Source organism: Lathyrus oleraceus, chromosome 7 (assembly GCF_024323335.1).
Source record: "Lathyrus oleraceus cultivar Zhongwan6 chromosome 7, CAAS_Psat_ZW6_1.0, whole genome shotgun sequence".
NCBI classification, from domain to species: Eukaryota; Viridiplantae; Streptophyta; class Magnoliopsida; order Fabales; family Fabaceae; genus Lathyrus; species Lathyrus oleraceus.
Genome location: NC_066585.1, coordinates 469,660,134 through 469,674,064, shown reverse-complemented (window position 1 = coordinate 469,674,064; position 13,931 = coordinate 469,660,134). Strand labels below are relative to the sequence as shown.

At 39.0% G+C, this 13,931-nt stretch overlaps 1 protein-coding gene across 1 annotated transcript; it reads left to right on the top strand.

The window, feature by feature from the left end:
* The first annotated feature begins 294 nt into the window (after positions 1-294).
* LOC127104390 (uncharacterized) lies at positions 295-1,209 on the top strand. Its single transcript, XM_051041574.1, has one exon. It carries the CDS (start codon positions 295-297, stop codon positions 1,207-1,209), a length of 915 nt encoding a protein of 304 aa, XP_050897531.1.
* Positions 1,210-13,931: the final 12,722 nt, after the last annotated feature.

The window sequence follows — 13,931 nt, the reverse complement described above, 5'->3', positions numbered from 1 at the left end:
AAGGCCTTGGATGCAAATCAGTTTGAAGTCCTGAGAGGAAAATTAGGGCTTTGCATTTATGAAGACTTGTAACAATTAATATGGAGTGGGAAAAGTGAGAAAATTAGTGTCTATATGGCTAAAATAAAGCGCCCCCATTATGGTAAATCATCACCTAGTTTTGGAAATACCATCTATTACGTCTTCACACGCTACCCCCACAACCTCACTACCTACTCCAACTCTTCCATCTTCCTTCTCCTTCCTCACACACCTCTGCTAGGGCAACTGCATTTTTTCCATATATACTCCAAAATGTCACAACATCAAAATACTTCTGCTTCAAAAACTACTAAGTCTACTCAAAAGGTTAGCACTCCTTCCATGGACATTCCCAATGATGAGATTCTAGATGTGGTTCCTCTATCAGTTATTCCCTGCGAGGCCCTTGATTTGAACCATCCCATGGATGCCTCAGCTTCGGCATGCCCCAATCTAGGTAACATCTCTAGTATCCCTTATGGCTCAATTCCTGCCACTAGCTCTAAGGAAGATATACACCACACTGATCTTGTCATAAGAAACCTAGTAACTAGAATCCTTAATGAAGGATATTCTGTGAAGGGAGTCCCTACTCCCTTATCTAAAATGTACCCCTCTCCTGAGGTTGAACAACATAGTGAGAAGAATAACGATTCCTCCAGTTCTGAGAAGAACATGACTGCTGAAGGGTTGTGCTCTTTAGGGCAAACTGTGTTTGATAAAGGAAAATTTGTGGCATCTAAAACTGCCAATGCTTCCCACTTTGAGAGGCATGATGATGTAAATGATGTGATTGACCTAGAGGATGATAGGTTTGATGATCAAGAGGATAACTTACTTCATCACTTAAATCCATGTGTGGCTAAACGCATAAAGACTCGAAAAGGAAGATCTGTGGCTGAACTTATGTCAGCTAGAAAAACTAAGAAGACTGTTGGTATTGGTCCCTCCAAATCTTGGAGCAAGGTTTTAGTGAAGAAGAGGAAGGTTAGAGAAAATTCTGAGTCTGAAGAGGATGTTGAGGAAGATGTCTCTGACATCTCTCCTGTGAAGAAAACCACTGTGAGGAAGTCTCATGTTAAAGTTGTTGTTGTGCATTTGGATAATATCTCTTTCCATCTTGAGGATGGAGCTGCCAAATGGAAATTTATGATTCAAAGAAGGGTGGTTGTTGAAAGGGAGTTGTGAAAGGATGCTGCTGAAGTCAAGGAGGTCATGGACCTGATAAAGGCTGTTGGGTTGTTGAAGACTGTGGTTGGGTTCTCTCAGTGCTATGAGGGTTTAGTTAAGGAATTCATTGTCAACATTCCTGAGGATATTGCTGATAAGAACAACAAGGAATTTTGCAAGGTGTTTGTGAGAGGTAAGTGTATCACATTCTCTCCCACTGTTTATGAACAATTTTCTGGAAAGAAAAGTTAAGGGTGCAGGTGAATTAGAAGCTACAGACAATGAGGTATGTAGAGAAATTACAGCTAGGCAGGTGAAAGGATGGCCTATTAAAAAGCGTCTTCCTGCTGGGAAGTTGACTGTCAAGTATGCTATATTGCATAAAATAGGAGCTGCAAATTGGGTCCCTACCAACCATATTTCCACCATTACTAATACCCTTGGAAGGTTTATTTTTGCTCTTGGAACCAAACTGAATTTTGACTATGGTAGATTTATGTTTGAATAAATCATCAAGCATGCATATACTAATGCAATTAAGCTTCTTATTGCCTTTCCCTTTATGATTTGTGGGATTATCCTGAAACAACACCCTAGTATTCTGTGTTCTAATGACTTACCAAGTAGAAGAAAACCTGCTCTATTTGTGCACTATAAACTGTTTGAAGGAAGTCATGTCGAAGATATTTTCATGACATCTGCCACGAAAAATCCAGCCTCAAAAGTTGGAACAATTGCTGAGCTTAAGGAGACTTGTAAAGAGTTGGGTGAAGGGATAAAGGTAGCAACAACTAGGAAACAATCGTTGGAAGCCTTGATTGCAAGCTTGGAGCAAGCTGAAGTTGAAAATATTGAACATGCTAAGGAAGATGAAGCCCACACCTCTAGTGAGAGGTCTGCAGATAATGATGAGACAAGTGGCAATTCTGTTTCTGGTGCTGATGAAGCTGCAAGCTCAAGCTCTACTGATTAACTCCTTTGACTTTGGTGCCTATTGACTTTGATGGTTTTTATTGATGTGATGGATTTTCTTGATTTTGGAAATTCTGTTTTGTTATTTAGTTGGTTTGTATCTCAGCTTGCTTACAGTTGATTATGTACTTGGTTTTGTAACCCTTTAACTTTTGACATTTTCCTTAATGACTAAATAGACATTTATTTTGTCTCTTTGGTCTCTTTTGGCTAAAAAGGGGGATAAGTAGCTATAGCTAGATGATGTTTGACTTATAGCTATATGATGTTTGAATGTTTGACTGATACAAAGAGGGAGAACTGGTTGGTGGTGTAGAAGAACTATCTGGTGAGTAGTTGTGTGGCATAGGGGGAGAACTATCTAGTGTTCTGTATGTGTGAAGCAGGTTGATTCTTGGTGTGGACTAGCTAAAGGGGGAGGTGGTGTGTTCTGAGCACAAGCGCATGTGTGTTTACTAGTTTCTATTTTTGCTAGTAATGTGTGTATGTTTACTTCTGCTTCCAATGTTTTAGCCAAAAATTTCCAAAGGGGGAGTTTGTTGGTTCTATGTGTTGGCATCAATTTTGGTAAAACTAAGTGTTATCACAAGATGTCACGCGTGTTGTCTTGACATGTGATATCAGCTTCCTGCAGGTTGTTTAAATATGGGTGTGCAAGAGTTAGCCAAGATGTCAGACCCGATGTTAAGACATGTGCATACAGAACATTCAGTATGAATGTTATGTGTTTTGTTGTTGCGCTTTTCATGCAAATCCTTGTGTGCTTATATGGAGATTCCATGCGTTATTCAAGGAGTAATTCTATTTAAAACCAGAATTTCTATTTTCCAAAAAGGAATGATGAGCTGCTGTTTCTTAGGAGATACACAATTGAAAATAGAATTAGGGTTTCATGCTGCCCAGGCCCATTCAAAAAGCTTCTATTTAAAGGCCATGTAAAACCTGTTTTATAGATACAAGATACGAATGATAAAGTGAGAGAGTTTTAGGGTTTTAGTCTTGTGTGAGCTTGTGTATTGTGAGCCATTCATTCATCTTGTTGATGTATGAATTGGACTTAGTTTTGTATTGTAATTTGTCCACTCCAAGCTTTGAAGTACGAGTGTATTTGTTTACTTGATTAAAGCTTTTAAGCAAGATCAAGTATGTGTCTTTGAAGTGTGTCTTATTTCTTTTTGTATTTGTTCTTATATCACTGTTGTGATTGAGGGGGAGTGAGTAAGGTCTCATATCTAAGAGTTCTTAGATAGAAGTCACATGGGTAGAGATTAGGTGAAAAGACTATAACTTGAAGTTGTTTACTGCGAGTCTTTGAACTAATTCTGTTTAGTGGATTTCCTTCCTGGCTTGGTAGCCCCCAAATGTAGGTGAGTTTGCATCGAACTGGGTTAACAATTGCTTGTGTCCCTTGTTCAATTGTTTCTCTGTTTTTATCCTGTTTACATTGCACTCGTTATTCAGATATTAGTGTCGTGACATTACCTTCGACATCTCATATCTGATATCAGAATTTCACCACTTGTACAAAAGAGGAATGCAACATACAATAGTTCCTCCACCTTTAGAATTCCTTAGATGCTAAGAGAAATACATATCACCCAACAAAGTAGGCACATGATTCCCAATCAAGAAAAGTCTAATTGCATTAACATCAACAAAACCGTCAATGTTAGGTAACAAAGCTAATCCATAAATGAGCAATACAAAGATAGCTTCAAAAGCATCCACACTCCTGGCTTGAGAAAAAGTAGTAGCTTCCTTGATGAGGAAATCAAATGGCAACCCAAATAATCCTTCTTTCTTCACCCAATGAGCCTATATCTCAGACTTCTTCAAGTGAAGAGCTTCAGCAATAATACTAGATCGGGGAATCTCCTCCAATCCACTAAAAGGCACTCTACTAGAAATAGGTATCCCCAAAAGATAAGAATACTTCTCCAAGGTAGGCACAAGATGATAATCTGGGAAAGTGAAACAATGGTAGAGGGGATTATAGAACTGCACTAGCACACTCAAGAGTCCTTCAACCACATCAGCAGACAAGATCGATAGAAGCTTCCCATGACGTTGTTTGAAGTCCAAGGGATCTAATACAAAAGATGCTAGCTTCCTTAACTCTTTCAAGTTAGGACATCTGAAACTGTACTTCTTAGTGTTCCTTCATCCATAATCCATAGTCTGAAAATATTTGCAAATGATACCTTAGTTCCTTAAAATTTTCATGTGATCAATGTTATGATGCGCATGAATGCATGAATGCAACAATCATAAATTAGGGATCACACACAAGGAAAACAAACAAAGCTCAAGGGATGAATCAAGTCTTTGTAAAGATCAATCATCCATTTTGGTGGATTATGGTTTACACCTTATCAACACCCAAGTTCGATTGATATTGACAAGACTTGATTGGATCAACCAAGAATCAAGGGTTCATTGTGAGTTACAAGCATGTAGTCTGGGTAAGAACCATCCCAAAGGAGTGAACTGTAAGACCCCAATTTTGACCCTAAGATCCCTCATGCAATTCCATCATATGCATTAGCATTGGGATCATACCTTGGCATCCTCCTTCCCCCTTTTTCAATGGGTTTGTTTTGGGAGAGATCACCAAGCACTATGTGATTGTATCATACTTGTATTTTATCATTTCACTAACCAAAATACCAAAAACATGTCTTTGCATTTTCCTAACTTATTTGTAGGTAGGGCATGATCTCCATTGATCTATCAAGTTCACATATAGGATTTGAGACCCTCATGACAAAGAGCACAACCATGGATCGATTCAAGGATGGTCATAAACATCATATATGAGTCCCAATGATCTCTACATGTTATATTGATCATGTTTTCTTCAAGAGTTTGAGGGTGATTTGCCTTGGAAACCCTAGTTTGACTGGGTATCTTGAGTAACTTCTCCAACAAGCTATCTCACCAATTGATCAAATTTCGCAAAGGACACTTAAAAATTCATCATCTTATGCATATATGATCAACCATAAGCCTAGAAAGTCAAGAGAATTGAAGATTAGCAAGTTGGTTGATGGTGGTTGGCCAGATGAATTCATCTAATCAAAACTGGGTCTCCCTAGACCCTATCTCCTACAATTCTCACCATATGAAAATGATTGCAAGAGAAAACATACTATAAACGACATTACAAACAACTTTCATGTTGATACCTAAAGCTAGTTTTTCTTGGAAAATCATTTTCTATGTTGAAACATTATAGGTCATTTTGTCTAAACCCTAATTTGAAAGTCAACTTCCAAAGGCCATAATTTGCTCAATTTTTATGAGATGAAAGATTTCCAAGTTGCACAATCAAATTCAAGAGGTATAATTCAAATTTTATGTTTGGAGTGAGAGCTAATTCAACTTTTATAAGCATGTGATATGAGGGTACATTATTGGTCACTTTTGACCTATACCATTGATCAAGTGATTTTTCCAAACATCAAAAATGCATAACTCTATTGTTTCAAATCCAAATGACATTAAATTGGTAACCATTTTCAATTTCTTTGAAAAATATACAACTTTGATGAATACACTTTTCTCATTTGAAGCTCACATAAAAAGTTAAGCAAGGTGGAATATTGAGACATATGGCTTGACACTTAGAAAAAATTTCAATATGTTAAAATTTCCAAACTTCCACCTCAAAATTCTTCAAGTTCCAAGCTCCAAATTGAAAAGTGTTGAACATGAAAGTTATTCCTCTTGATCCGACCTTCCCAAAAAGTCCAAGTTCATTCGTTTTGGACAAGAAATGAATAGGCTGCACATGGCTTGAACATGGTATCATCATTTGGCAATATTGAACTTCAAACATCCATGCACAATTGCCTAGCATTCCAACATGACTCCAGCCTAGCTTACACTCAATTATGGATCAAATGGAGTCTTTTCATGGGCATACACACGGCCATGCACTCATTGAAAACATTTTTAGGCCTTTGTTCCTTTCAAACTCAATTTTTGTTAAAGAGCAATGCATCCACTTTGAAATTTGTATTACGAACTACGAGGTTTTGATCCCTCATTTTTAAGTTGGTACGTAGGCACAAGACCGAAGGTCTTGTGAAACACAAAAATATAATTAATGAATTCTTTTCTCACCCCCCACATTCTATTTGTTTGTAAACATCACTTTATACCATGTACATATGCACACAAAAAGGGCTCCCTAGGAGTACCTAGGACACCTTGGGTGCTAACACCTTCCCTCTGTGTAACCAACCCCCTTACCTGTAATCTCTGACATTTTATTAGTTTTGATTTAAAAACTTCTTACTTTTGGGTTTTGTTCGTAGTTTTTTCCCTTTTCCCTTGGAAACAATAAAAGCGCAGAGGCGACTCTTGTTATTTGATCTCTAACTTATCCATAGCTTGATGATCATGAATTTACCGCTATAGAAATTAAGTGGCGACTTTGCTGGGGAGTAGTCTCCAGTGGGTTTAGCCTACTTTTTGTGTGTATATATTTGTATATATGTGATGTTTGTATATATGTATGTGTGATATAATCTGCTTGTTGTGTTTGGTGATATCTGAGTGGTGGATAAGTACTAACCCGAACTTGAGTGCAATTAAGATAGGAGGATGGTACAGTCATGTTCGACTTGTATGGTGTAGTCCTTAAAAAGTTGGCTTGAGACCCATCTGCTCAATGGAGACTCTTTTGGATTTGGAAATGTCACACAAGTATTTGTGGTTAGGCATTACTATCTCTAATTGTATCCGAGAAGTTGAGGACCGTAGAACATCTACCCCATCTTGTCCTATTTAGAAGGTAGTGCGAAGACTGTTCAAGTGTAGACTTAATAATAGTTGTTACGTGATACTACACTCAGACGAGTTTCTCTTGAGAATCTTATGGGTCGATGAGTCAGTCATCTTAACCTATAATATTCGATAGATGGAATTAAGACTCTGGGAACTTTTTAGAACATGATATACAGGTTTTTATCCTTAGTTCACTCATTTGGGATGGTTCTTACCTAGACTCCATGCTCGTGATTGACAATGAACCCTTGATTCTTGGTTGATCTAATCAAGTCTTGCCAATATCAATGGAACTTTGGTGTTGATAAGGTGTAAACCATAATCCACAAAAATGGATGATTGATCTTAACAAAGACTTGATTCATCCCTTGACCTTTGTTTGTTTGCCTTGTGTGTAATCCCTTCTTTATGATTGTTGCATTCATGCATTCATGCGCATCATAACATTCATCACACAAAAATTTTAAGGAACTAAGGTATCATTTGCAAATACTTTTAGACTATGGATTATGGACAAAGGAACACTAAGAAGTACAGTTTCAGATGTCCCGACTTGGAAGAGTTAAGGAAGCTAGCATCTTTTGTATTAGATCCCTTGGAATTCAAACAACGTCATGGGAAGCTTTTGTCCATCTTGTCTGCTGATATGGTTGAGGGAATTTTGAGTGTATTGGTGCAGTTCTATGATCCTCTCCACCATTGTTTCACTTTCCTAGATTTTCAGCTTGTGCCTACCTTGGAGGAGTATTCTCATCTTTTTGGGATACCTGTTTCTAGTAGAGTTCCTTTTAGTGGATTGGAGGAGATTCCCCGATCTAGTATTATTGCTGAAGCTCTTCACTTGAAGAAGTCTGAGATAGAGGCTCATTGGGTGAAGAAAGGAGGATTATTTGGGTTGCCATTTGGTTTCCTCATCAAGGAAGCTACTACTTTTGCTCAAAGACTTATGTCTCTCACTAATGATGATATAGTTTGGTATGATCCGTCATTAAGCGGTTTGGATATTATTGATAGTTGTGGTGAATTCTCTAATGTGCCTCTCATTGGTACAGAAGGAGGAATTAACTACAACCCTGCTCTGGCTCGTCGTCAACTTGGGTTCCCCTTGAGATACAAACCTAATAACACTTTGTTAGAAGGTCTTTTCTATCAAGAGGGTAAAGATTCCCAACATTTGAAGCAGAAGATTGTGCATGCTTGGCATAATGTGCATAGGAAAGGAAGATCTGAGCTTGGCCCACGCGATTGTGTAGCTTTGGAAGCTTACACTCTTTGGTTAAAGAAGAGAGCTTTGGAGTTGAAGATGCCTTATCCTTGTGGGAGACCTATGTCTATGGTTGTGATTGAGCCATTAAGTCTCCCTAACCAAGATGTAGAGGATTTGGAAGATGCGCTCGCCAAGATGAAGCAAGAGAAGGATATGTGGGAAGAGCATTTCCGTGATTTGAGCAAGAAGCATGAAGAGTTGAAATTGGAGTCTAAGGAAAAAGATGCACTTATTGAGTTACCTGAAGACCGAGTGACGAAGAGACAGAGGGAGCCTGAGGTTTCGTCTTCTAGCATGCCTCAACCTTCCGTTGCTTGGAAGAAGATTGTTGATCAGCTTGTCCTCGAGAAGACTCAGATGATGGCTTCTTTTGAGACCAAGATCCATCGCATTCGAAGGAAGTACGGGCCTACAGCCAGATCTTCTGACACTATTTTTAGGGATCCTTAGGATGACTAGTCTCCTTTTCTCTTGTATTTTTCATTTGGTTTCTGAAGTTGTATTTAGTGTAATCCTTCCAATTCATATAAATAAAAAGAGATTTACGGTCATATCAAATTGTTGCAATTCATATTCAAATATATATATTTGCAAATGATATAGTAAGTTCCTTAAAAATAAAAATAATCAAGGATTGCATGCATCATTTGCATAAGCAGGTTTTCGTCAGATGTTTGATTGGTGTTTCTTTTGTGCTGAAGCCATGCTGACTCACCGGTACAATACCCGAGCCAATCATCTGAGAATTATGGAGCATTTGGAGCAAGAGAACAGAGAATTGAAGGACGAAATCGCCCACCTGACTGCCATGATAGAGTCAGTTCTTGCTGCCCAAAGTCAATCTTCTCCAACGCCTGCAACTCCTCCTACGAGGACTGTTATTTCAGAGGTGGTTACCTCTACCATGCCTACTACTACCTCCCACTTTGCGCCAAATATGCCTTCCGGATACCCGTGGGGAATGCCGCCCAACTTTGTGCTCGAAGGCTTTGCGCCTACTTTTGCTTCCATGCCGACATCTAGCCCGGTCATGTCCGTGCCACCTCCCATTATGCACACCTTACCTTGCATAGAGGATACCATCTGTCATTCCGAGCCGTCTGAGGGTACGGATGTTTATGAGAAGATGGATGAAATGAAAGATCAATTTCTTAAGTTGTGCAAGAAATTGAAGACGCTGAGAGGTAAAGACTTGTTTGGAAAGAGTGTTGCCGAGTTGTGTTTGGTGCCCAACGTCAAGATTCCGGTAAAGTTCAAAGTGCATGACTTTGAAAAGTATAAGGGGAACTCTTTTCCACTCAGTCATCTTGTGATGTATGCTCGCAAGATGTCTACTCAGACCGATAATGATCAACTGCTGATTCACTACTTCCAAGATAGTCTAACCGGCATTGCGCTCCGTTGGTACATGGGATTGGATAGTGTCAGCATTCACACCTTCAATGACTTGGGGGAGGATTTTGTCAAGCAGTATAAGTATAATGTGGACATGGCGCCTGATAGAGACCATTTGAGGTCTATGTCTCAGAAGGACGAAGAGACATTTAAAGAGTACGCGCAATGATTGAGGGAATTGGCTGCCCAGATCACTCCTCCTTTGGAGGAAAAAGATATGACAAAGATCTTCTTGAAAACTCTGAGTTCATTTTACTATGAACGAATGATTGCTAGTGCCCCCAGTGACTTTACCTAAATGGTAAACATGGGGATGAGGCTTGAGGAAGGAGTCCGAGAGGGACGTTTGTCAAGAAATGAGGCATCAACAAGCAAGAGGTATGGCAGTAATTTCGGTAAGAAGAAAGATAGTGAGACGAACACAGTAAGCAGTGGGAGGCAGAGGAGGCCTCAGATCGGAAGGAACCCAACATCCCGTCAACATCATCATCATCAAGTAACCTCGATAATTCAGGTATTTTCTAATCAACAAGCAACACCAGTTCAGCAATAACAACGTCAACAACAACAACCGCAATAACAAACAAACACCTATAACAACAAGAATACCAACAACAATCATCATCAACAAAACTTCGAGAGGGAGAAGGTCTCTTTTGACCCTATTCCTATGTCTTATGCAGAGCTTTATCCATCCTTGGTTCTCAAGAACCTGATCCAACTAAGAAGCTCACCGTAGATTCCAGAACCACTTCCTTGGTGGTATAAACCTGAGCTCCGTTGTGCTTTTCATCAAGGAGCACCCGGACATGATATCGAAAATTTTTATCCGCTCAAGTATGAGGTTCAAAAGCTGATGAAGAGTGGTATGGTGTCCTTTGAGGACCATGCACCGAATGTGAAAGCGAACCCTTTGCCCGCTCATGGGAACTCTTCTGTGAATACGGTGGACGGTTATCCTGGAGAATTCAAAGTTTTTGATGTACGTTTTATCAAGAGGTCCTTAGTGCAGATGCATAAGGATGTTTATTTGGAACGTGAATGTGAGCACGACCATGATGGTTGTGCTGTTTGTAGTGTTAACCTGAGGGGTTGCGAAGTTGTGAAAGGGGACATCCAACGACTGATGGATGAAGGCATGATTCAATTTGTTCAATCCCGTCTTGTAGATGACAATGTTAATGTCATAGTGCCCGTTTTCAAGCAACAAGAGCGGTTGGTAATCCAGTATGACTCCAGTAATAACAACGGTCAAAGATCAGTATCGTCGTTGGTAATACGGTTAGCGAGCCCAGTCCCGTATTCATCTGATAAAGCTGTGCCATATCAGTATAATGCTACAATGATGAAGGATGGTCAAGAGGTCCCGTTGCCTACGACCAGTTCAGTAGTGAGCATTGGTGATGTTACAAAGGTGACTCGCAGTAGTCGAGTGTTTGGGTCGGTGTTCCCAAAGGATAAAGAAGAATCGATTGTTGGTAAGAAAGTGGAAGTGCCTGTTGTAGATCCAATTGGCTGTTGAAAAGATAAGTCTGGTGAATCCAACAATTTGAAAACCAATGATGATGATAAGGTACTCCGACTAATCAAAAGAAGCGAGTTCAATATGGTGGAGTAGCTGCTCCAAACCCCCTTAAAAATCTCAGTGTTGTCTCTGCTGATGAATTCTGAAGCGTACAGAGAAGCACTACAGAGAGTTCTAGAACAAGCATTTATAGAGCATGATGTTACTGTGGATCAGTTTGATCACATTGTGGCTAACACCCCCTCTTGCAATAATCAGAGCTTTTGCGACGAAGTACTCCCCGAGGAGGGCAGAAACCATAATCTAGCTTTACATATTTCCATGAATTGCAAGGAAGATGCTTTGTCAAATGTGCTTATTGACACCGGGTCGTCACTGAATGTGCTTCCGAAGTCAACTTTGTCGAAGCTATCTTATCAAGGAGCACCCATGAGGTATAGCGGTGTAATTGTCAAAGCCTTTGATGGTTCACGCTGTAGCGGTGTATTCGTCACTTTATGATTTATTGATTAAATCAAAAGCAAAGCATACAAAGAATCGAGTCACCACCGCACTTTTATTTATCCAAAGGAATGGCTAAAAAGCGAACAAAAGCCTAAGAAGTTTTACACATAGAAAACTAATGAAAAGATCAGAGAATCTGGGTAAGGGGTTAATTACGTAATGGGAAGGTGTTAGGCACCCAAAACGTCCTAGGTACTCCTAGGGAGCCCTTTTCACACTTGTTGTATAAAAAAGTTTATTCGTTTATGACATATTATGCAACCATGGAAGGGATAAGAAAAGAATATACAATTTTTATTGTTTTTGTGTTTGAACGGATGAACCCGTTGCCTAAGTACCTTTCCATGGAAGGTAAGGATCAAAACGCCGTAGTTCGGCTAAAAGATTTCCAAAATATGAGTGAATTGATTTTAAAACAAAAGCCCTAAGGTCTTTCGTTATCCACGGGAGAAAACTCAACCTTATACAAACAACAAGTCCACCATGTGAGAAAAGCTTCAACGTACTAGAGAGGTTAACCCTGTTTTCAGTACGGAAGTCTTACAGTTCGATCACTAAGGACAAAAGGTGAGATTAACATCAACCAACTAGGATAAATCAAACCTATGGCTAATGCATGAAAACTTGTCAAGAATGGACAAAGCCACAAAACAATTGAATGAGTTGGACTAACCAATTAGGATTTATTCACAAAAGATGGTCAAAGTATGATTAGAATTCAATTCAAAGAAGTATTATGAAATGGAGTTTAAAAAATCAAAGGCCTAAATCCTAGGTTTCTAATTTGAAAAGAGATGAAAATGTTTGCACAATAGTTTTTAAGTTTTGGGTTAACATGCAAAGATGGAGGTTTAAAGTAACACAAGGTGGGAGGGTGAGGGAGTGAAACTTCTTAGATGTTCACCTCTTGAGATCATATGTAGATGATTCAAGTGATTCCTTTGGAATAGGAAATGATGCAAATAAGCAAATGAGCAAAGCAAATGGATACCGGATGCCAATCAATGGACTTATACCAATCTCACAAACAAACATGGATACCGGATACCAATCAATGGATTTAAACCAATCTCCTAAAACAAAACAATGATACCAAATGCCAATCAATGGACTTATACCAATCTCACAAACAAACATGGATACCGGATACCAATCAATTGATTTACACTAATCTCCTAAAACAAAACAATGATACTAGATGCCAATCAATCGACTTATACTAGTCTCACACCATATCATTGGAACAACTGCCAAGTAATGGACTTATGCTTGTCTCCTCCATGGACAAAGCAAAAATGCTATAAAGCAAAGTTTATGAAATAATATACAAATGATGATGATAAATGCACAAAGGCACACTCAAGCAGATATGCACAGATGAATCAAACAATCAGACAAACAAGTCAGTTAGCACACACTATATACAAGCAATTAGGCTCAAACAAGGTTAGACTTTAAAGTCAACTAGAATAGGGTATGTTGTGCTCTTAACCTTAACATTGAGAGTTAAGGTGAAGCAGATGAAAAGGAGATGAGGGGTGTGCCTCATGGCTCTTATCCTTGGTCAAGGAGAGCTTTGAATAATAGAATGTGTGGGAGTTCAGAAAGTTGGAACTCTTCTCCACAAGTAGACTCTATAAGATCTTGGGTTAATATCCATAATGCATCAACATGTTATGTGAGCAAAGGGATGACACACTGAATAGTAGGAGATGGACTACACATCTCTTTTATCTACCAATTTCCTTATCAAAGGACTTTTCCTGCTTAGCACAAAGAGTAAACAATCAGAAGCATTGCCTCTTAAGGAGGACTTCAGACAGGTGCCTGCCCAAGTAACAGGACATGTCTTCCAGACTACATGAAGAAGAAAGGTTATACCTAAGTGGTTAAGCAACCAAGCAAAAGCAAGTTCAAAATGAACTTAAGCAACTAATCTACTTGTGGAAACATCAAACAAATCAGTACAACTATACAGACAAACAACCAACAGTTAATGCAACAGTCAACCAATATACACAGTGTGTAAGCCAAAAGTCAAAACTCAAGAGAGTCAACATCAACCTACAAAACACACATTAGTAATCAAAAGCAAATATCAAATGCTCTCAATATGAGGCATCATCAATTGTGTAACTTGAATGTGTAACCTGAAACAAAGCTTCAAACATGAGAGGCAAACCACTAGGTCAAAGCCTAGGGTCAAAGATGGAGAAAAAATTCAAAACAGAAGCTGAAAATTAACATGAATCAACTTCAAACACATCTTGAAACAATCCAAAAGGT